The sequence below is a fragment of the Artemia sp. Qi Xiang Cuo genome, chromosome 3, assembly GCF_049724085.1.
Source record: "Artemia sp. Qi Xiang Cuo chromosome 3, ASM4972408v1, whole genome shotgun sequence".
NCBI classification, from domain to species: Eukaryota; Metazoa; Arthropoda; class Branchiopoda; order Anostraca; family Artemiidae; genus Artemia; species Artemia sp. Qi Xiang Cuo.
This window is the reverse complement of record NC_142796.1, coordinates 23,758,790-23,784,199: the sequence shown is the minus strand read 5'-3', so window position 1 is coordinate 23,784,199 and position 25,410 is coordinate 23,758,790. Positions and strand designations below refer to the sequence as shown.

Genomic DNA, 25,410 nt, shown 5'->3' with positions numbered 1-25,410 from the left:
GAAAGATGTTCACATTTTCTAAACGAGAATGCAAACGAAAGAAACCAGATAAAACTAAAATGACAAAAATTTGTCTTGTCACTTAGCTAGTATTTAACGATGGCATTGCTTTTTGTTTGTCGTGGATATTGGTGAGTGGGTTGCTTCTGGAGTTAGGTTTTTTGGCTAAGTTTTTGGGTTTTTTAATTCTGATTTTATCTGTTGTTGGGTTTTCTTGGCGTCGTTTGGTTTTTTAATTCTTCCAATGTGATTTTTATTTCTTTTTATTTCTCCTTTTCACGATGTTTATTTTTGTCACTTCATTTTTATAAGGGTTGTTTCATTTGTATTCTCGTTTAGAAAATGTGAACATCTTTCCTTTTAACTTCTTCTTGTAGCGCCAAAGAAGGTATGTGGTTGTCTTTCTGAAACACCCTTCTTGTTTCGTGCAGTATTTTTGTTGGCCTTACAAAACCCGATTTATCGACCTTCATCTCTGTAATCTTTTTCTTTATTATGACAGGCAATTGTGCTTTAAGAAACACGCCAACCATTTCCCCAAACATATCCAATCAAAATTTTGAGATAGCGATTTTCTTCAACGTTGTTGAAAGTTCTGGAAATTAGGCCTTTGAGCATGACAACCCTCTCCCCACCCGCCTGACCTCAGGGCAAGGGTTGTGATTTATGCCCTGGGGCATATAAGCTTCTTATTGAAAGCATTGTCGTAGAAGCTTCAAAGGGGATCATTCTATTGGAAATTGAAAGGGTTAGTGACCTTTTTTAATAGTTGAAAGTGATTGGAGAGCAACAAACGTACCTCTCATGCCCGCCATTTCCCCAAACCCATACAGTCAAAATAGCAATTTTCTTCAACGTAGTTAAAAGTTCTGTAAATTAGGCCTTTGAGCATGACAACCCTCCCCTCCCCCTCCCGCCTGTCCTCAGGGCAAGGGTTGTGATTTATGCCCTGGGTCATATAAGCTTCTTATTGACAGCGTTGTCGTAGAAGCTTCAAAGGGGATCATTCGATTGGAAATTGAAAGGGTTAATGCCTTTTTTTAATAGTTGAAAGTGATTGGAGAGCAACAAACGTACCTCTCATGCCATTTCCCTAAACCCAGACAGTCAAAAGTTTGAGATAGTCGTTTGTTTAACGTAGTTGAAAGTTCTGGAAATTAGGTCTTTGAGGATTACAACCCCATCGCAGCACTAGGGCAATGGGTGTAATTTATGCCGTGGGAGCATATTAGGTGTCTATACAAAGCATTGTCGTAGAAACTCAAAAAGGGTTCATTTGATTGGAAATTGAAAGGGCCAGTGTCCTTTTTAATAACTGAAATTGAATGGAAGGCTTGAGATTTCTATAGTAAAGATCGATGTGGGTACAATGTATTCTTCTTTTTTTAGGCCAGGGCACTCTTATTGAAGGACTGGTAGAAGGAACTTTGAAAAGGGCTCATTCGATTGAAAATGGAAAGGGCTAATACGCTTTTTAACAGTCAAAAGTGATTGGGGGGCAACTAGTCCTCCTCCCACGCCCACCTTCCCATTTTGCCATTATGTTTAAAAACTAAATGTTGCCTTAAGATTAAATCAAAATGCACTGTGTTAATGTTTCTATTTCAGGTCAACTAGTGGAGGTATGAAACTAAATTAAACACTACTTTAATATTTAAATGGATGCGTGTTGTTAAAAATTGCAGAAAATTTTTCTCCAACATAAAAATAGCAGGCCAAACTATAAAGTCTAAAAAATCGAGAAGATTTAAAGAATTGTTTTCTTTTTCCCTGAAAAGACTATGTCAATATAAAACGAACAGAAATTAATTAAAAAAACTGTTTCCACAAAATAATTTTTTAAAGAAAATTAAAGAACTTCATTAAACCAAAAATGATCAAAAATGAAATAAAACACCACATCCAATCAAAATTTTGAGATAGCCATTTTGTTCAGCGTAGTTGATTTCTAAATAGAAAATATCTTTTTGAAGAGAACACTCCCCCAAAACCCTCGGGGCAAGGGTTTTAAATTATGCCCCGAGGGCACATAAGAACGATGTTGGCACAATGTACCATATAATAGTTTTTTGTTTTAGAGCAGGGCACTAAAGGTTTTTTATAGAAGGCGTTGTCGTAGAAACTTCAAAGCAGGCTCATTCGATTGGAAATTCGAAGGGATACTACCATTTTTAACAGTCGATAGCGATTTGAGGGCAACTAGGCCCCCCCCAAGCCCATCCTTCCCCCAAACACATCCAATCAAAATTTTGAGATAGCCATTTTGTTCAGAGTAGTTGATTTCCAGATAGAAGATATGTTTTTGAGGAAGACACTCCCCCACAACCCTCAGGGTAAAGGTTTTAAATTACGCCCTGGGGGCAAATAAGGTTTTTATCGAAGGTGTTGTCATAGAAACTTCAAAAAAGACTCATTCAATTGGAAATTCAAACGGCTAGTGCTTTTTTTAATAGTCGAAAGTGATTGGAAGGCAACTAGCCCCCCCCCCCAAGCCCATAATTTTTCCAAACACATCCAATCAAAATTTTGATAGGAATTTTGTTCAGCGTAGTTGATTTCCAGATAGAAATTATGTTTTTGAGGACAGTCCACCACAGCCCTTAGGGCAAGGGTTGTAAGCTATGTCCTAGGGGCATATAAGGTTTATATAGAAGGCGTTGTCATAGAAACTTAAAAAAAAAGTTTCTGAAAAAATACAAATGAATGTGCATTGTCAGTTAAATATACATATACTGACATTAAGTTATCAAAATGTTAATATTATTTGATTTATTAAAGTTATAAAAGTAAAAACATTTATATTTTTTCATGTAAAGTGCAAATTTTGTTCTGGCCTTGGGAAGGAATAGGGGTTTTGCACCTAACTTATGTTAATTTTTGCTCGTTTTGAGTTTGACCTGGTTAATTATTGTAATTTCTGTTCGTTTTGGGTTTCATTTATTTGTTGATGCTGATTTGTGGTATTTTCACGCTTAGTAGATTATTTAATTTTATTTTTGCTCATTTTTTGTTTAATGGAGTTCTTTACTTTGCTTTGAAAAACTTGTTTTGTGGAAAAAAATTTTTTTAATTAATCTCACCAAAGAACGACTCTTAATATAAAATAGACTATATCTATTCTGTATAAATATGTAAGTCGATTTATTGAAAGGATAAAAAAAAAAAATGAGTAAAATAGAAATGAGTTTTTTTTTGTAAAGGGACAACAGAAAAAACAACAAGAAAACGAAAATATTGAAGCTCATAAGCCAGAACCTACTTAGGACTGACTACTTAATTAAGTTCAAAGCTGCAAGGAACAGAATTTGAGTACTGTCCAGAACATTGATAGGTAATTACAAGGAGGCCATTATGGCAACCTCAAAAATTAAACCCAAGGAGTTCTGGAAATATGCCTCTGCAAATACGCCTTGTAGGTACATGGTTACTTAGCTAATTTGTAATGGAATCCAGTCAAATGATCTTCAAAAATTGCTGATGCCTTTAATCACCTGTTTACATCAGTTTTCATACCTGCAGACTCTGTCCCCCTACCAAATCTACCACACTTTGTAATTAACACTCAAGTGTATCCAATAATAATGGATAAGGCTTAAGCTTGAATCTGAGCTTAAAAAGCTTAATCCAAATAAAAGACAGTTTAATCTGTTCAGCCAGATGGCATTCATCCACAACTCTTACAGGAAGCTCATGCCAAACTAGCACTGCCACTCTCAAGGCTCTTCCAAAAGTCTACAGATGGCAAAGTCATACCATTGGCCTGGAAAGTTGCCCATATCTTGCCAATACATAAAGGAGGTGACAGGACCACAGCTCCCAATTATCAGCCAGGCAGTATTACCTTTTCTGTTCAGAAAATCCTCAAAGGGATAGTAAATACAGCTGTTCTCAAACCTTTGGCCACAAATAACCTTCTATAAAATCAGATAATATAACCTTCAAAATATACAAATTTCCACATTTTTGCAGATAGGAGCTTGAAACCTCTACCGTAGGGTTCTCTGATACGCTGAATCTGATGGTGTGACTTTCATTAAAGTTCTATAGCTTTTAGGGGGTGTTTCTCCCATTTCGAAAATCAAGCAAATTTTCTCAGGCACTTAACTTTTGATGGGCAGAACTAAATTTGCTGAAATTTATATATTTGAAATCAGCATTAAAACTTGATTCTTTTGATGTATCTATTGGCATGAAAATTCCATTTTTTTAGAGTTTTGGTTACTTTTGAGCCGGGTCGCTCCTTACTTACAGTTCGTTACCACGATCTTACTCTCTGGAACTGTGAAGAAAGCTATGACCGGAAAACCCTGTTACACGTGTATCCAGGCTCACATCATCAGTAGAGGCCTTGCATAGACTATATTGGAATGCTCTTGAACAGCATTACATTGAATCAAAGGAAGAAGCAAGCACTTCTGATGAGTTGTCAGATTTGATGTCTGCGTTCATGAATTGCTCAGGCTCATTTGACAACCTAGACAAACACTTGGAATCTATGAGGCCTTTGATGAGCCACTTCAAAAAGTCGCGTGACAAAACCCCTACAACGAAGTTGTGGATGGAGTATATGAATCTTGTGCTGATTTTTCTCCAGTTCCTGATGGCAGAGCGTGGGGGAGACTGGGAAGGTGGTGCATCCCTCATGTTACCGTATGTGACACCCTCAGGGCATTATTAGTATGCTGCATGCCTACTCCGGTATTTGAGCGACATGAAAACCTTGCCACCTAGCTTCCATGATATCTTTGTCAACGATTATTCAACGTGAAATGGAAAAATTGCAAGATGAATTCTGTTTCCCCAGACCATGCACTAGAATCCACACTCAACCTTGAATCAAAACAAAAGGGAGGAATAAAGGAATCACGCTGAGCTCAATGGCAGTTGCCAAGTGGACTACCACCATACCATTCTGTGCTGAGGTTTCCTCTGCCCTTTGTCGACTTGCCAGAATTGAGAGCATGAGTGAATTTGACGGCGAAAAAAGTAAAAATGGAACTTTTGAGAAGCGCCAAGAAAACCTTGTTAGTAATGTGGTCTCTGTTGTCGAAGACCATATTGATCCGTTTACATGTGATGAGGAATCACTGGTGAATATCCTTTCAAATCAAGTCACTGATGAGGCAGTGGCAAAGAACCTCCTGAGTGCACGTGCTAGTGATTTAAAAGCTTTGGAAGCATACTTCGATGGAAAACCCAACACCTTTTCCAAGGTTACAGTGTAAAGCATGACCCTGGGAAGGACAACCTTGTCTTTAAAAAACAAAACGAAAGAAGAGTGGATATTAGCTGGCACCTGGAAATACATTACTAAACACGACTGCTCGATAAACCTGACGACTCTGACGTTGAAAATATATGGAAATATATGGACCTTAATCAAGAGTGTAAAGCATGACGCTGCCAAGGACAACCTTATCCTTAAGAAACAAAAAGAAGGAGGAGAGGATATCAGATGGCACCTGGAAATACATTACAAACACGACGAGGCCCAGACGCTTAACCTGAATACGTTGAACCCTGAGCAAAAAGTCTAGTTACAGTCCCTTTACAAAGAACAGGGTAAGGCAGTGGAGATAAGTGCTAGGAAAGACAAAAGAACTGTCATGAAGGATAAACCGGTGGTTGCACAAGAAGCTGCAAAGAAAGGATATCCGAACATTGCTATCGACTAACGAACGAGATAGTAGCAGAGAGAACAAATCGCACACCCATTGAAAAAGGGGGACATAATTTCGGATCCACATAAAGCTGACATGCGATAGACCTCACATTTACAGTCTTAAAAATACCCAGATTTGGTGTTCCGGAAACAGTACCGGATACATCATTTATATAAATTGACGAAAGTACTGGGTGACAGGACTGAAGAAGTAACGATAGATGCGAAAAGGCTGAAAAATGAACGTTCATCTTGGGTAAACGGCAGAGAGGCTGAAGCCATTCCTTCAAGCCTACATAACCGTGTTGACTCATCTCCTAGTGGTCATCTGGAATAACGAGAAATTCCCAAAGGACTGAACTAAAGGTATATTAGTCAAACTCTTCAAAAAGGGTGGTGTGCTAAAAAGTGATAACGCGAAAACCATCAACTTAATCTATGTGCCTATGAAAATACTAGCCACAGTCCTAACTAGTCTTAAGTTAGGACACTAGTTAGGACAGTCCTAACAGTCCTAACTAGTCTAACTAGTCTAAACCTTACTAGGTTTTTTGGCTAAGTTTTTGTTTTTTTTAATTCTGATTTTATCTGTTGTTGGGTTTTCTCGGCGTCGTTTGGTTTTTTAATTCTTCCAATGTGATTTTTATTTCTTTTTCTTTCTGCTTTTCAAGATGTTTATTTTTGTCACTTCATTTTTATCAGGTTTGTTTCATTTGTATTCTCGTTTAGAAAATGTGAACATCTTTCCTTTTAACTTCTTCTTGTAGCGCCAAAGAAGGTATGTGGTTGTCTTTCTGAAACACCCTTCTTGTTTCGTGCAGTATTTTTGTTGGCCTTACAAAACCCGATTCTCGACCTTCATCTCTGTAATTTTTATTTTTTATTATGGCAAGCAATTCTGCTTTCAGAAATGAACTAATTATAATATATAGCTGAAAATGAATTCCAATTTTTTTTGGCATTTTGAAATTTTGAAAATAGTGAAGAAGCTTCAATGTTTCTTCAGCAATGAAGATAGTGTGGTGGCAACTTTGGCATATACAGAGTTCTTCCCTCGTAGAATGGTTGCCCAACTTGCCAATGTATGTACTCTTTCACGTGACTTTCCAAATTCAAAACAGAGCATCAGATTTAGAACAAAACAGCCGAAATAATGTTTCGGGAAAAAGTATCTATTTAAAAAAAACATATATTTTCTTGGAAATCTTTTGCGAGCTTTCGCCAAGCTTTAAGAAAAGAAATACCTATGTACGAATAAGCAAAACTAACCGGAGGAAGTATTCATTTTCACCTTCATTAATTTTTGAAAATGAAGATACACTATTTTGGGCTTGGACAACCGAGGCGATAGTAGCAGTAATCAGTATCTCCAATAAGTATTTTAGAGACCAACTACATTGAATCTAGTTAAGATATTTAATAACAATTTTATATCAACTTTCAACAATGAATCAAAGATGGAAGAACAAAACAAAACGCAAACTAAGTTGTTTATATCTTTTTTAACTTAGTACGATAGTGTTGTTTTAAAAATTGAAATAAAGTAATAAACAGTAAATACCTGGCCGCTAATCTCCGCTACGACAGTGACTTCATTTTGAGTTTGTGTCAAGCCTTGATATGCCATGTTCAAAGCTGCGCGTCTCGTTGAAATAAAAATTTCACCATCAATAGCTTTGTGTGCTATATAATTAATACTGGGATTTACCCAACAATTGGTTTGACCATACATTAATTCTGGACGAAGAGTGGCCGCCACTAAAAATGCTGGTTTTCCAAGAACTCTGTAAAAAATTAAGGGTAAGCAGTTGAATCCACAAGCAATTTAAGACTTTTGTAACCACGTCCCTTCCCTTCATTCCCGAATTGAACTCACTTTCAAATTCATCCTAGCCAATATTCTGCCATTTATTTTTTTCAAATGCATTCGATCAGTTTAATTACTTGTTATTGCATAAAAGAAATTTAGTGCAAGAGAAACTTTGTTAATCCTTAGGCAAATTTTTATGCTACCAATCAATTTTCAAGTATTAATATATAAAATTTAACAGCAAATAGTGGAGGGCTTATGGATGCAGCAACACCCAACATATCTTAAATAGGTCAGGACATTATTAAAAAAAAAACAATAAAAAAAAAAGATTTTTCAAAAAAGAGTAAGAAGCAACATTAAAATCAGAGTGGAGGAAGATTATTCCGTATATCAGGGGGCTGCCCAAGTCTTAACCCCCCACTCTTTTCGTTAAAGTTTTATTGTGGTTTAAAAACAGTTCTTATTCCAATCAAACGTCCCTTGTGTTTGAGCCCCTTTTCTCAAATCATCGGGAAAAAAGTCAGGCTTTAGCGTTAAGAGTGAGGAGTTTTTACTTTAGCAAGGGAGAGGTGGCAAATCGCCTCATATACAGAATTATTTTTGTTCTTTTAAAATTTTTGTGTCACTACTAACTTTCATTCGAAAAAAAATCATTTTTTTATATTTCATTTAATCACAGGATAAAACAAACGAACAGTTGTTTCTAAATGTTAGTTGTAAATGTCAGTCCTGAATCTGCCACTAAAAATGTTGGTTTACTCAAAATGCTGTAAAAAAAATTGAAGGATAATCAGTTAAATCCAAGAGTAACTAAGTAAAATTGTTTAGGATTAACGAATTACTACTTTTCATACATGTCACAATGTAAACGAGTGGAAAACCTTGTTCCTAGTGAAGTTAAATTTCATTAGGGCACCAAGTGAAATTTGGTGCCCTTTGTGTTTTTCAGAGGATGAATTGTATTCACTTGAGGAATAGCATTGTAGAAGCCACTTCAACACACTAAACACAGGGCACCAAATTTCACTTAACCTCATTTCAACTCCATCTCTATTCCGACTTATTTTCAAATAGTCTGACGACGATACTACAAAAAATGGGTCGAAATATTGCTTAACAGAAGAATTGAATGTCCCCAGTTTTAGCCGAACTTAAACAACTTCTTCTAATTGTGTTTACACTAGAGTCACACAGACATCAGGAATTTCGGGGCAAGCTACGTGGCCACATATCGTCAACGTTAAAAACACACTAAAAGTTAAACGATAAATTACACGGGCTAAAGCGATAGGTTTAGCACGTGGAATGGGCAACAAATTATCAGATTATCCAGTAGAACAATAGGGAAATGTTTTATATAAGACAGTGGAAAACTACTTTGAATATTTCGACCCTATATCCCAGGTCCCTCTTCAGCAAAACAAATGCAGAAAAACAAATATAAAAGAACTCACATTAAAATTCAATCGTTAAAGCTAAAAAAACAAATTCAAAACAGCCCTAGTATCATTACTTTAAGGAAGTTCAACCAGGACTGGTACATCAGGCGAAGTGGAAGAAAAGTAATTCATTTAAATGGAAGAAGAAACATTTACAGACAATCTCTTAAAGCTAATCATGCCTTATTGGTAGCCAGCCTAGAAGGTCTATCCATAATAAGTTTTAACTCCGTACTTAGTTTGTTTTAACGATTGAATTTTTAATGTGAGTTTTTATATACCAATGCAATTAGATCTCTTTTGGTTCGTGGCAGTTCTTATCAGCCATGCATAATAATAGTAATAATCTTTATTCGTTCCCTTTATCACACTGCAATATTATGGGTATCGTCAAACAAAAGCACAAAAATAGAAAAGCACAAAAATAAACAACACCAAAAACACAAATGGCGAGCCATCACCTTGACTTTAGGACACTGTTGCTGTAACACCTGAAATAGTAGGGCACAAAGCAGTTTAAAAATTTTGTCGTTGAGTGTGTAGGCTGGCATTCCAACAGTTTTTTTTTGCTCTTTCAGAGTTGCTAACCTTATTTTGTGTGCGTGGGTATATGAAGTAAACAGAGGCACGATATCTCGGTGTGTCAAGGACTTCAGGATATCAGCTCCAAACTTCATCAGCATTTCATACCTCCTTTCATCCAGGGTTGGGAGCTTGAGCTGGCTCAAGCTTTTTTCATAATTTTTATAATTTGGCCCAAGCACCATTTTGCAGGTTCTCTTCTGAATTGTTTCCAGTTGGTTTTTGTGATTCTGTGTAGGCGACGGGTGCCAGACAGGATAGCCATACATTATTACGGGCATTACATAAGTTTTAGAGCACGAAAGAAGGAGTTGTTCTTTCATTCCAAACCTTATTAGATTTGCGAGGGATTTTAGAAAACCAGCTGCTTTTCCTGTGATGTGGCTGATGTGATCTCCAAAGGAGAGATCGTCATTTAATGTGATACCAAATAGTTTTAACGATTTCTTTGTTTGGAGAGGTGCAGATTCGTTTATGCTCTTCTTCTTCAGGAAAAAGAAGAAGCTTTACTCGAGGTTTATCTAGAGCTTCACTTGATCAGCTTGATGTTAAGCTCTGCAATAAGGGGTATGAGCTTATTGGGCGTTTGTGACAGGATGTGCACCCTGCTTAGCGAAAAATCATCTGCAAATTTATACCTCTGTGTGTGTTGCCTCATCAGTTGGTTGATGACTATAACAAATAAGATGGGACCAAACTCGCTTCCTTGGGCCGCTCCACACGTGATGTCTTGGAATTTGGATGCTTCCCCGTTTTCGAGTTATACACACTTTTGACGACCAGAAAGGAAACTTGCGATTGTACATAAGAGAAACTACGAGAATTCCAGGGCAGAGGCTTCGTTGATGACAGTCTCATGATCAAGCAGATCGAAAGCTTTCACGAAATCAGAAATGATTATTTCAGTAAGGGCTTCGGATTTTCTAGTTGTTCTAGTAGATCATGTAGTAATCTGACCAGATAATGAGTTATGTTGTGTCCTCGACGAAAACCGAGCTGCAAAGGATCGATTTTGTGTTCTACTTCTGCTAGTAGCCACTGTAAAATAAAATCTTCGAAGACTTTTGAAATTATGGGCGTCTTTGAAATTGGCCTGAGATCGGATGGTGAGGTTGGTGTTGTTTTCCTCAGAATTGGCGTCACAAATACATTTTTTAACTTATCTGGGAAAATGCCATCATGTAGGCACTGGTTATACACCATAGACAATGGTGTAGCCAGTAAAGGGGAGCATGCATGTATCAGCCTTATAGGAATTTGACCAGGATACGAGGCTTTCCTAATGTCTAGGTTTTCGAGTTTTTATTTGACCTGGGAAACTGTGATAATAGGGATGGTTTCGATTGGACCTTTCTGTGGCAAAGTCTTGAGGTGAGGCTGTTGGTGGCAAATATTTGAAAAGTGAGCATTAATTGTTTTTGCAGTTATATTCTCTCCTTACTGGTCCCTTGGGATGGATTTAGACTTCTGCTGCCCACAAAGAAAGATTCCAGCATATTGATATTTTGTTCTGATGAAGTCGCAACTTTGTTGGAGGTATGCCACTAGTTGTCGCCGATATGGTCATCTTGGTGGGAAATATACCGTGGCGTATATCAATGACGAAACTTGACGAGGTAGACCTTTTTGTTGTGTCCACAGTCACAAAACTTCGATGTCAGAGCCCTTTGGTACTGCGCCATCAGAATCCTATGAGGTACGATTTCTTTCCAGCAGAAACCGACATCGCCACCGTGCGTCATGGGCTTTCCCAATGCACTGCAGCGTGGGGAAATATAACAGGAATACCCGTCAATCATGGCCAGAATCAAAAACGGTTATAAACAACACTGCTTGTAAACTTCAAAAACAAGATGATAATAGTCTCAATATTGAAGTTATCTTCCGCAAAATTACGTGCAGGAATTTTTCAGAACAGCAATAATTCGAGCCAAAAATAGGTGTAACATAAACAAAGAAATTAGGAAACGTCAAAAAATACCAAAAATCTTTAGATTTGGGTGAAAGGAAGCAGACTGAAAGCAACAAACCTCTCCCAATGTGCTTCTTTGTAATAGGATAAGGTTGTGGAACACATAATCTATGGTGCCAATTAATTCCCAGATAACCAATTTCTTGTTAGCGTTTATCGTCTTTTTTGTTTATAGTTAAATGTGTATATTGTTATGCTGCTAAAAGTCAGGTATCTATTTTTTTTTTTTTGTAGGTTGGCAGGCCTGTGAGACTGCAGCATCTCTGCTCCAGCTGCTTCTATCTTTCTATTATATTGTACAAGACCTGGCTACGTCTTTCCCCGCTTTTGTTTAAAAAGAAAAACATCAATAAACGAACAGTCCAACCCGTGTGTGTACCAACGGATATTCACGATTTCCGTAATCTAAAATTCTTACCTAATTTTTTCCGGCATATTTTCAACAATCTTCATTTTTATTGCTGTATATTTTTGTAGCTCAACACCCTCTCCACTAGCTCTATCGTGGTCCATGCACGGCTGTTTGTCAGTTGGTGAATAGATAGTAAGTCTTTTATCAAATTCCATTTTTCCTCGCTCCTTCAGATGAATGAACTGCCATCTTATGAATGAATCATAAAATGGGTTGACATCAGTTGTTATAAAAGCCCGCCGCCAATCCACCTAAAGATAGTTTATAAAATATATTTAAAATATTTCAATCTAGTCCCTAAAATCTTGCTCCTACTCAGTCAGATATCAGGACTACAAATATTGCCAACCTTCAATACTCCAACGACATATAATAAGAACAATCAAGAAACAGGTCTTATGCCAAGGAATTCATAAAACAAAAATACATCACTGACATTCTGTCTGCATAATCAACAAGACCTCGGCATAAATGAAGAAGAAAAAATAGAAATTAAAGCCACCAGTAACTAAAAAACATGGACAGAAATGAAATTAAACAGAAAAAAAATGTTGAAAATGAAAAACTAAAAATTAAAACCCAAAATAAAGAAGAAAACACTTCCGCAATAGAAATTGTCCAATCCAAAAGTAACGACAACAATTTCAATCCGATGTAGAGTAGAGTCGGCCTATGGCAGATCAATGGATAGACCTTTGCTTGGCAATACGAGGCCTTGGGTTCGATTCCACATGACGAACAGCCGACGGGGAAGGGAACTCATCGGTTAAATAGATCCTCACAAAACATCCATGGGCACCCTGTGCACCAAAGAGAGCCCAGAAGGAACTAATAATATTTGATATTAAAATGGAATTATTTATATCCAATCTTCCATGTTATTACAATACAGCAAAATAAACTTAATAGTCGACTTGCTCCAGTCAGATCCAGAACATTATTGAATAAATTACATTAGATAATTCTCACCTAGTTCCCAAAAAGTAGCTCCGAGTCAAACCAGAAAACTTTAAAATCAATTGCAGATTTGAAAATTGGTCTGAAGAAGAAGAAGATGAAGAAAGGGCGGAGCCCATAGGACTAAAAAACACCTTTAGCCCTTAGAGCAAAAAAAAAAACCGTAGTCCTTGAGCAGTGCTCTTTTTTGTCCTGTGTAATTTGTCATATGAAAAATCTAGCTTTTTCATCGCCATGTCATGCAATAGCAGGAAGCCTTTTAAAATACTTGATAGACACGTGGGAACTTGTGATAAAACATCTTATCAGAAGTCTTTTGGTTTAAGACTTGCTATAATGATGTTCACTGTTACTAGTCTGATTATTCAGACTGACAGGAATACTTTAAACATACAGTGAGCTTCCTACTCGTGTAACTTATCCCCACTATATTTGTGTCAAAATCACATCTTATGACACAGTGTGAATCAGAGTCACATCCAGAAATTTGAATGGAGTGGGGGAAACATAAGATAAAACTAACTGTTCTGAGGGGAGAGGTTTCTACTTCCTCTGGTCTGTTTTTTAATCTTAGATACAAGTTATTCTGTACAAAAAAAAATATCCGATAACAACTATTAGTAAATCCTCATTTTAAACCATCAATTTCCTATTTTTGAACCTCTTGGTCAAAATGAGAATAGACTACTAATGTTAGTGAAAAACACAGTTAATAACATTAATTTTGATAGATGTTTGCAAAATATGGATTCTTAGGGGTGGGCGTTATGCTACCCCCTAGTACCTTTTCACCCTGGTGTGAAAAAATTCAACAAAACTCAAGCAAAAATAGACAAGATGTGCACTTTATATTTTTTTTTCAGTCTTAGTGATTATGTCTAGGGAGCCTGAAGTCCCTTATTTGAGGGTTGCTTAGAGACTTTAGCATTGCTGTTACTTTGGATGATCCATTACAACCCCCCCCCCCCTCCATTCACCGAACATCCTCCCCCCTAACCTTCACCATTTCCTCCTACCTAGATTACCCCGCCCTACGGTAGCAGTTGATCCCAAATTACGGCGAATTTATTTTCCCACGCTCTAGAAGACACAACCAAAATTTTCGTTCCGGCTTTTGTGCAACGTTATAATTATGAAGTATAAACACAGTTATGTTATATAGCACATCTGCACTATATAGCACTTTGCACATATAGCATTGTGTTCATTTAATGGCGATTTGACTGAATAGATTGGCTTCTTTTTGTTTTCTTTTTCTTTGTATATTAAGTATTGTGACAGAAAAACTTTGACGTGTCCCCAGCTTAGGGCAGTTTTCCTAAATAAAAACAATTTTGATTTATATTAGAATTCAATTCGATTACAATCTATCTATTGACAAAAATTACTAAATAAGAAAAAAAGATTATTATTCGCCTTTCTTTTCAAAAACGCTCAGCTTCTAAATTAAACCCAAATAACTATGGTGTGGATGACAGTTTTTTTTACATGTTTTACTAATCAACTCGGTTTATTTTAACTGCCTTATTCGCTTTAGGGATTTTCGATGTCATAAATGTAATTTTGCGAGTGTCAATGGCGGCTGACCGTCTCAAAGACAAAGGGTCCGGTAGCAAATTTTCCCTATACTACGGGGAGCTTCCGAAGTAATTTTGACAGTGGATCTTAAATGTTTCAACAGTTCAAAAAGCTAACAAGAGGCTAGTTCAAAACGAAGAAAACCTATATCTTACTGATTGTTAAGCAAAAGGCTATCTATTCAATGTACATACAACATAAATATTACGAATCCTGTGTCGGCTAAGATTTCAACCAAGGTGGTTAACAAAACAGAAGCCTTCCAAAGCTGTCATTTATTCAATGATACTTCTTTTGAGCTTATTTTTTTATTTTCCAATCACGTAAACTAGAATATCTTTAGGAACCGCCCTTTCTTGAACTGTACAAAGACAATTCTGCTCCGTTCAATCAAAAAGACTAAATCTATGTTTTCTAATCATGTAAGTTTCACTAAATCTGAATATCTCTATCTCTGACACAAATCAGGAAAGTAGGAACAGGAAAAGAGGAAAGATTTCTCAGAAAGTAGGAATCGGCTTTTATCTTTCTGTCGCTTGCTCGGATCTCTTATCACAGCTATACAAGTTATGGCAAGACCACCCAATCAATTCTGAATAGTTTGGCCAAAAAGAAACTAAAAAAGTTTATATTGAACAAGATATAGTGATTCTTTCTGGTATTGAACAGCCTTAAATAAATACTTTTCAACCCATTCAGCTTTCTCTTAATTTTTAAAAATGATAATTTACCCTTAAGATAAAAATCAGTTTAGGCGAAAATTGGTGTTAAGACGACGCACCCAAAAAGAAAAGCCAAAGAGAAAACTCTCTTATACTAAATTGCTACATCTGCTAAAAAATACAAAACAAAAAAACAACAAATCTATTTTTAGTTCAGCTGTTATTTTTAATTTGTTTACTTTTTTCCCAAAAAACGGAAAGGGTGATCAATGCCTGGAATAGAAAGCTTGTCCTTCTTTCCGACAAATACAAAAGCTATAAAAATACCATCTATTTTCATAGTCGGTGGAAAGAGGAAAAGGCATTAGTTTCCTATAGTTCCATGGCAAAAGAAGGCCTTCATTTCATTTGTTTGCATCTGTAGCGTAGTTTCCCAAGTCGGTCGCATTATTTCTTACTTCTGGAGAGACAAATAATCCCGCGTCTTTAAAGCCTGATAGATTTTTAAATTCCTTGCGTAAAATCACCATGCTAGTAAAAAAAAAATTGATTGATTTAATTAATCAAAAGTTAATTAATCAATTAATCAATATTTAATTAATCAAATATAATTAATCAAGTAATTGAGATTAATTTCAATCTGCCTGTTCTCCTGTAAAAAATCTAAGCAAGTAAAAAGAACAAGGTGAAGTTGTCAAAGATTTTTATGAGTAACCCCTCCGTTTTTCTACGGTTGAATGTTGGTAAATGCTTTGTATAGTCATCCATGAAATTTATATCTCAACATAATTTATCCTGTTTCAGGGCGAAAGGGGTCCAACTAAGAGCCCCGGGGTAAGGCCTTAATTAGAATATACCTGTCAGAACGACGTCAACTAAACTTAAAAATAAAAAGAGAAAGGTTACATACGTGTAGCCCCATTTTCTTTAAATCTTCAATGGCACGTGGCGGAAAATACTCCAACCAACGCATTGGATCAGCAAACCCCTTTATTTCTTCATCTTCAAATCCTAGGGATTTCATTATTTGCCACTGATATTTAGCACCAGTAGATTTTGCTGCCACCTTGCTCTAGAAATAAAAATAAAAAATGCATGAAAAAAAAATTGCACGGTTAAGATTAAAACCGAAATAACTTGAATTACATGTTCAAAGTCAGAATTTGAAGACGTGGATTAGGATAAGAATCGGGACCAGTGATTTGTCAATAAAATTTGGATAAAACTCCAACCAGCCAGGATTGTGAAATGTAGCCCAATTGTGATGATTCTATTCTATCGAAACTATAAATTTGAACAAAAGCCAACACCATATTGCTTAAAATAAGCATAATTAGATGAAATCTAGCCTAACACGTTGGAAAACCTTACGCGTCAGTTGATAAGCCCAGATCTGGACGAGGTCCAGTTAGAGGGTGTTTTCCTTGAGGGCTTGGTTCCAAGCGCTTTGCTCCCAACTGACAGAAATCTACATGACATTTTACACGAGTGCTAACTGGTGCAGTTATTTGTTCTCTCTAAGTACAAGGGGTAAACGAGTAAAGGAAGGGGCACAGAGCACCCATGTGGAATGTCGTGTAGATTTCTGCTAGTTGGAGCACAAAGCACTTTTTGACCAATTTCCTTCCAGCCTTGAACGACTTGAAGCCCGATTTGTAATGCTCTGAATGACTTTACATCCTTAACGTGTTTTTGTTTACCTCAGATTTGTAATCAATAAGCTCAGACCCTCAAATACCCAATTTGATTAAAATCAATCACGAGTTTTTATATATGTAACTTTTTTATTAAAGACAATCATGCTGATTATCGTTTGATCACTCAGGCTCATTTCTTGAATGACCACTGCGATCAAGAGTCGGATGAGGTACACCATTTCTCAATGAGTGAAACTAGGGAAGAGTATATTTGGCATTGGGAGAGGGCCAAGGATTTCAATTTTGACACCCAAGTCACAGAGATTGAAATTTTCTGCAATGCGTGACTCAGATTTCCATCCAGTTGTAAGTTATAACATGTTCAAAATTTTTAGCTGAGCTAGCAGATGAGAAGACCCTTTCAGACAGCACACATATCCCCCCTCTTGCCCTCAAATCCCCTTAACCCCTCCCCTCCCCCCCAAAAAAAATCCCAAAGTTTCGATTCGATACCCCGCCGTGAGACGAAATAGGGTAGACCTACTACAAGTGCGTATAAGATATGTCATCATTTGATTTTGTCTATAATTAAACATATTAAAATTATCCAAAGTTAGGTATCTATATCCTATATTGGAGATAGAAAAACATAATTTGATTGGATTGGGTTTTTTAAATTTTATTTTTTATATAATTAAATAATTTTATAAATAATATCATATTAAATAAAATCAATAATGAAATTACTAATTTTATATATTACAATGTATAATTTGCTATAATACAATTTATAACATATTTAAACATAGTATAGTTAAAACTCAGTAATTCAATATAAAGCCTGTAAAATTGCATTGTGCCAACACCGTGGATATTACTGTATTCAAAAGGATCCTTAAAATGCACTCTATAAATTTGTTATGTAAAACCCAAACACCTGTAGAAGAGATTTTGGGGAAATTTGAGAATATATTCAAAATTGCATGGTAAAGTCCTAAATTATTGGTTTGAAGAGGAACTTTTTAAATGTACAAATAAATTAGATGCTGAGTACAAAATGTACATAAAAATTATACGTTGAGTACAAAATGCACAAATAAATTAGACGTCGAGTAAAAAATATACAAATAAATTATAAGTAGAGTACAAAATGTGCAAATAAATTAAACGTTGAGTACACAATGTACAAATAAATTTGACCTACCTGAGTACCTTCTGAGTCACCTCCTCAGTAAGGGCCACTCAGCGCGTCCCCAGGTGGTGGATAGGGGAACGTCCTGCAGATATGTAGGGTACCTCCCACAAAGGGAGGCACGGACCAGGGGGGACCTAGCCCCTGGGGGGTTCAAAAATTGAAATTGGGGTATCCTCACCCGGGGACCATAAATACAGGTGGAAAAGGAAGAAGACCCCTCTAATGCACACTGAGCAGGGCCCACCGGCGTGTGGGCATATCCCGTTAGCTGCAAACCTTCTTCCAGCAATGGATTAAGTTGTATGGTACTGCAGGATACTATCATAGGAGGATCCTCTCTAGAAGAAAAACTGCGAAATAGGGCGGAAGATCCAGATTCGGACAACAACCTCTTTGTGTTCGGTATGCGGTGGTATGCTCCGGCAAACCACTCAGGGGTAAGTGTCCCTGCCCGCAGAGGTTGAGAGTGGTAGGTACCGCAATGTGCCAACTCCAGCCCCTATGGGGGTCACCACCACCCTTGCTGAGATTAAGTATGAGGTCTTATGACCACTCCTTATCTCATGAGGCAAAGTCTATCTTAGGAGTTCTTTTGTCCGCTCTTTGGGTCAACTACCCATTCAGCCGGTATTTACCAAGTTTTCAAAAGAAACAAACAGCCTTGGATCGGACTTCCTTCCAGTAGACGACGAAATGCACGTCCCAAGACAATTCTTACGTATGCGTTTACTGTTACCTACTACAATGTACTTGGTCTCCGATCCAAGTTGGATCACCTACAGAATATGATGAATGAGGTCTCTCCTTCTGTCATGTGTGTATCCGAGACCAATCTGAATTCTGGCGTCATTGATAGTGAGATCAACATTCCTGGTTACACTCTGCTAAGGCTGGAACGAAAAAACCTGAGAAGCTCGACTTTTAGTGGAGGTGGTTTACCTTGAAAATAACATTGCATTTTCGGCACTTTCAATTCCTAGCGATAAGGAGGTCTTTTGGGTGAAAGTAAACCTACCGAACAAATCGTTTGTTATTGGTACAGTCTAAATCCCACCAAAGATGAAAATCACCGAACATCTGGAAGATTGCTTTGAATTTGTAAAGCAAAAGTTCCCTAAATCAGGTATAATAATCCTAGGAGACTTCAACATTTATCATTCATCATGGCCACTGGCTGAAAAGTCGTACGGCTGATGTGGAAGCCGTAGCTCTGCTATACCCGAGTTTTGCTTCTGGCCTAGAACAGTTTGTTGAATTCGACTCTTGTATTGGCCCTCATAAATCATCCCGGTCTCTTCTTGACTGATCATTCGGATTCCTTTAGAGTTGAAAGCTATCCTTTTGCCAGCGACCATGTGGCAGTTATAGCTTGTGGAAATCTCAAATACCTCCACCTGTAAAGCACGAGCAGATCATCAGGCAGTATGACCGCACAGACTGGGATGGTCTGCAAAATTTCTTATCGGCAAAGCCGTAGACTAAATTTTTAAAAGAAGCCCCACATAAAGCAGCGGCACTTTACAAAAAGCGATTACAAAGACCATTGAGCGTTTCCCATCAAAAACAGTACACGCCTCATCTCGAGATAAGCCTTGGTTCAATGCTGGTTGTAGAAAGGCAACCAGGGCCAGAAAGAAGGCTCACAGGAAATGGTGTTCAACTGAATCCGACGATGACCGGGCTGGTTTTATTAGCGCTCAAAACGAGTCTGACAAAGCTTCACGTCAAGCTAGAACTGACAACAAACACAAGTTTGTAAACAAACTGGAAAGTGCCCCTGCAAAGCGGTGGTGGAAGGTCGTCAAAGAAGCTCTACTCTCATCTAAATCAACATCACTTCCCTCGCCTAATGTTGAAGGGACGATGATCCAGCCAGGCCAGAAAAAGGCAGATGCTCCTGCACAAGTCTTTTCAAAGGTCTCCCAACTTGATGAAAGCGGACTCTCCCCTCCCCCTTTCCTCCACGAACAGATGCAAAAATCACCAGCGTTAACATAACTATTAGTAAGGTGCTCAGAACGCTAAGCTCGCTGGATGTCACCAAAGCTTCAGGACCTGACAAATTTCCCAATCTCATCATTCAAATATGTACCCCTGAATTGCTGTTTGACTCGCCTATCTGCATAGAAAATGCTTTGCAGCGGGATCATTCTCAAAGCCTGTAAAATTGCTCACGTCGCCCCTGTTCCAAACGCAGAGTCCAACCTAACTCATGTAGGATCGTATCGTCCAGTAAGCCTGCTGTAATGAGTAGGCACAGTTTATAAAATTATTATTAATAAGACCCTTTACCAATACCTTGAGTCACATCTGTTGATGGCACACATGCAATACAGTTTTCGCATAAAACAGTCTACATTAGACTGTCTGATTGCACTGTATCAAGAGTGGGTTGAGCTCCTTTCCCAAGTGCACAATATTCGCCTTCTCTCTTTTGACATCGCAAAAGCATTTGATCGTGTGTGACACAAAGGACTTCTTTGTAAACTGAAAGCCAATGGAAATGATGGTCGATAATTTGAGGTGCTTGCTGACTTTCTTCGTCAACGATCATTGTAAGTTGTCCTCGACGGTTTCATATCAAAAGAAAACCCGTCTTATCAGGAGTACCCCAAGGAAGTATTCTTGGGCCAACTCTTTTCTTGGTGTTCATAAACGACCTAAAGGACAACCTTGTGTAGAAACCTCACCACTTTGCTGATTACAAGGCAACAAAAACATCAATTCTAAAAGACAAAGATCACCGCAAACCCCACAAGGAGGTTCAGGCTGACCTGCAGAGAACTGAGGCGTGGGCAGATGCATGGTTTGTATGTTTTAACGCATCGAAAACGAAAGAACTCCTAATTTCTAAGGCGCGTAATATGAGAGCTCATCCCGATTTAGTCTTCAAAGGAGAGGCAATAACGCGAGTTGATACATTGCGCCAACTTCGAGTTAAAATATTTTCGGATGTCTCATAGACTGAGCATCTCATTAAAATTAGATCCTCTCGCTCCAAGAAGTTAGGAGTTATCCTAAGATGCAAAATTCTTCTCCCTGATGAGTCTATTCTGCCACTTTTCAGTTCGTGCATCAGACCTGTCATGGAATATGCATGTCCTCTCTTCGGTGGTGCACCAAAAAGCCACATCGCTCCACTCCAACAAATTCAAAATCGAGCAGTTCGTGCAGCAACCTCTGGCAACACGAAAGCTAAAACCCCGTAATTGATCAAGGAACGTCTCGATGTGGCGTCCATTCGGTTTTCTACATGTACATGTATAGCCCTCCATCAGAGGAGCTATCGAAGGTCGTTCCTGATAGAGGAAAGCCCTTGCGATCATTTTGCCGAAGTACAGCTCGTCAGGAATACCTTCAGAAGGATACTTGCCGCCAAGAATATCTCAAAACGAGTTTCGCCCGGCGATCGGTTGCCACAGGGAATAGATTGCCGGCAGGAGTAATTCCGGAAAATCCTTCCCTTGACGCGTTGAAGAGAGGGTATAACAAATACCTCAGTGTTGGAAAACAAGGTAATTACCAGGACTAGCGGCAAATCCTCATTTGAGATGAGGCCGTGAAGCCTGTAGTAAAAAAAGACGTTGAGTACAAAAAGTACAAATAAATTAGACGCTGAGTACAAAATATACAAATAAATTAGAAGTTTAGTAAAACCACACAGAACAAATTATGTACCATCTGTCGCGTTCATCTCAATGTTTGGATGCTAAACACGAGTGAAAAACAGGTGAAGAAGATTTAAGTGTCAGCACCGTTGATAAATCCAGGAGCTTCAACCCTTCTGCAGTGATTTGTGAGCCGTGTCTTCAACGATCTCGTAGATTTCCCGACCCAAAATTGGAGTTCTGATGCTTTTGAAACCCAGACTAATCCCAATTTACCTTTTCACAAAATTAATTAAAAAAAAACTCTCCGAAAAATAAGTTTTTCAATGAAAAGTAAAGGCCATTTTAAACTTAAGCTCAGCAGAAACAAATACCTTTTAGAATTCAAACTCAAAATAACCACAAATTACTATTAAAGAATAAATGAAACCCAAAACGAACAGTTATTAAATAAACAATCATAGCAAAAACATACAACAAGCAATAATATAAATGAATGAATAGATCTTAAAGCGAGTAATGCTTATATTGAATATGCAAATCAAGCTTAAAACGAAAAAAAAATATTTTCCTATTAATGTATAAATGAAACCTAAAACGAACAGAAATTAAATAAACAATCAATGCAAACAAACATACAATAGATATTAATGTAAATTAATAAATAAGTCTTAAAACGAGTGAAACTTAAATTGAGTATGCAAATCAAGCTTGAAACGAACAAAAATCACTACAAACATAAGTTTGGGTATGACTTCCTTCTCTCACTGTAAAAGTCTAAAACTTACTGCGTCATTGGCGCTTTACTGAAAACCAATTTTATGACAAATATTTTATTTTGTACTTAATATTGAAAATAAACATTAAAATTATAGTAACGTTTTAAACTAATGAGCTTTCAGCAATTGATATCATTATACATCAAATATTCAGTTTAACTTATTTGCTATTATTACAGTTGTTAAAGACGAATATAGTTTCCCTACAAACAAGTGTTTGGATACTGCCTCCTTTCCTAACTGTAAATAAAAACCAAAAACCTACTGCATAATTGGCGCTTAACTGAAAACGGATTATTTTACAAATATTTTCTTTTCCAGTTCTTACAGTATTGAAAAAAAAATACAATTACAGTGAGAAAAATTCTTAAACTGATGGATCTTTCAACAATTAATATAATTATACATCAAATATTCAATTTTATGTTGTTTTCCAATACTGTTGAAGACGCATATAGTTTTCAGTAAAGCGCCAATGACGCAGTAGGCTTTAGACTTTTACAGTGAGAGAAGGTCATACCCAAACTCTTGTTTGTGATGATTTTTGTTCTTTTCAAGCTTGATTTTCATAGTCAATTTAAGTTTCACTCGTTTAAAGATTTATTTATTAATTTACATTAACATCTATTGCATGTTTTTGTGCATAGGTTGCTCACTCAATTTCTGTTAGTTTTAATTTTCATTTGTACTTCAATATGAAAAATATTTTTGTTCGTTCTAAGCTTGATTCTTTAGATCATTCTAATCAATGCTCTACGTAATATTAACTCATTAATTCATTTTATTAATTTCTGTATTTTTTTGTGTTTGCTATGATTGTTTATTTAATTTCTGTTCGTTTTGGGTTTCATTTACTCTTTAATAGTAATTTCTGGTCGTTTTGAGTTTGAATTTTAAAAAGGTATTTGTATCTGCTGAGCTTAAGTTTAAAATGGCCTTTACTTTTCTTTGAAAAACTTATTTTTGGGAAAGTTTTTTTAATTAATTTTGTTCATTTTTTATTGCCAAAAATTTCAAGTTTTTAAAAATTCCGTATTTCAAAATCAAACTTAAAAAAAAAATCAAATATTCATCAAAGTATCAAAACTGATATCAAAGCAACAATATCAAAGAGAAAAAATGGGTTTGTGTCAATCTCGCAGTTTTTATTATCTAATTTTTGAAGTATTTTTAAAAAAACTGCTATCTCAAATTTTTATAGAATGGGTTGGGGGAAAAGGGCGTGGGGACTAGATTCAGCTTCGGTCTCTTTTGACTCTTTAAAAGTGAACTAGAACTTTCTATTTTCAATCAAATGAGCCCTCTCTGAAGTTTATACGAGTACTATATATATATCCCCAGAGTATAACTTACAACGCCTATCCCTGGGCCCTGGGGGGTTGTGTCGGCCCTGGAGTCTTAATATCTGACGGTTGAACTATTTTTAACAAAATGGTCACCTGAAATTTTTATCGGATGGGTTTATACATCCGATGCGTGGAGGGCGGGAGGAGCTACTTGCCCTCTGATCTTTTTTCACTCTGAGAAAATGAACTACAACTTTTAATTTCCATTCAAATGAACCCTCTCTGAAGTTTATACGCTACCTTTTTTCTCTTAAATTTGTCTTTCGCGACATCTACTTCCACCGGTTCTTCTTTAATTTCAGCTTCTGCTGGGAATGACGGAGGATAGCCAAAGTCTTGCATTTCTCTCTTCAATTTGTGAGCGCAAACCTTTATTGGCATACCAGTACAATGAAAACCAAAAGGAAAAAGGCACTGTTTACCTTTCATACGTTGATAGCCAACAGCAAACTACAACGAATAGAGATAGCTAATAAAAAATTAAAAAAAAATAACTGGGCATATTATCTACCAATCAGCTTCTTTTTCCTCACTTTTTAATTATTTATTGATATGCAGTATATTATCTTAGCTTGCCTAGCACAAGATAATATATCGACGAAGATAAAGTTCACACTACGAAATATTATCTTTTTATTTCCACCATTTTTAGAGTATTCTGCAGGTGGAGAAAGGGGGTCTAGAGACCAATTGTGTTATGAAATAGCTCTCTATCTCCCGCAAGTAAGAACAAGGATAAAATCAAACCTAACTATGTCCTTTATTTTGAATAATTATTTTGTACAAGGACACAGTAAGATTTTAGAAAAGAATGTATCTCACCCTGAAATCTCTCTGGGCAAGTGATTCTTCGGATCAATTTTAGGGGAAAGTTTCTCCTTCCACAGTGGAGTTGGAAGGCTGTAAGATCTTACCTAGACGAGGCTGTGATTCGAAGATTCAGTGTAAGATCTTACCATATCTTGTTTAAACCAATGTATCAACAAAAATACGAGCAATGTGCCGAGCCCTTACGCATGAGCTAGCAAGAGGAGTGGCATCAAAACGTCCCACAAGGATGGCCGAAACCTAAGTAAAGTACCAACAAAAATAATGTTCCAAATACGGAATAGTACAGTTGTTGTCGGCTATCCTTTTGACTTTTTTTGCGAATGCTTATGGGAGAGGAGGGTGAGTCGTTACTAATATCACGATGATTTAATCTCCTTTACTGTGTTTTTTTGCTATGAGGATTTGGATATGTTAAAACTGCGCGTAATCATCTCTAAAAATTTTGGTAGGTTCAAGACAGAGTTGCATCTTAAAACCAAAATTTCCTGGACAGGTGGTTTTTAGGACCAACCCTAAGGGCGAGTCCCACTTTCATTCCCATTGTAAGTGTGGTGCTTAGGCGCCTTTCAGAGTACTTTATCAGAGCATAGAAAAAACTGTATTGTCTAACCCTGAATGTTTCATAATAGCTGAAAATCTGTATAAAATAAGGTAAGGAACTATTTGCCAACATGTTACCTTATGCTGACTTTATGTCAACGGGATGCAGCCTGTTATCTGCGCTTATTAGTCATTAGGCATTCTCATAACATGCTGGTACACGTAACTGAATTTATACAGTATCTTTAAAGTTTCAAATCGGACTATATGTTAATTTTTAGGGGTTGGTTTTCGATATTTTACCATTTGAGATGTTTTACTTTTAATTACGATTTATCTCATCATAAAAAAATTAATATCGGAGAAAAACCTTACGAATGTGATTATGAAATTTACA

At 36.9% G+C, this 25,410-nt stretch overlaps 1 protein-coding gene across 1 annotated transcript in view; it reads right to left on the bottom strand.

Moving 5' to 3' along the window:
- The window catches only part of LOC148953894 (leucine--tRNA ligase, cytoplasmic-like), a 117,821-nt gene that overhangs the window by 75,450 nt on the left and 16,961 nt on the right, over nucleotides 1-25,410 (bottom strand). Inside the window, 4 exon segments of the mRNA XM_089086001.1 lie at nucleotides 7,224-7,446; nucleotides 11,887-12,131; nucleotides 15,988-16,149; nucleotides 23,883-24,092. Of these exon segments, the coding sequence (XP_088942127.1) occupies nucleotides 7,224-7,446; nucleotides 11,887-12,131; nucleotides 15,988-16,149; nucleotides 23,883-24,092 (840 nt within the window).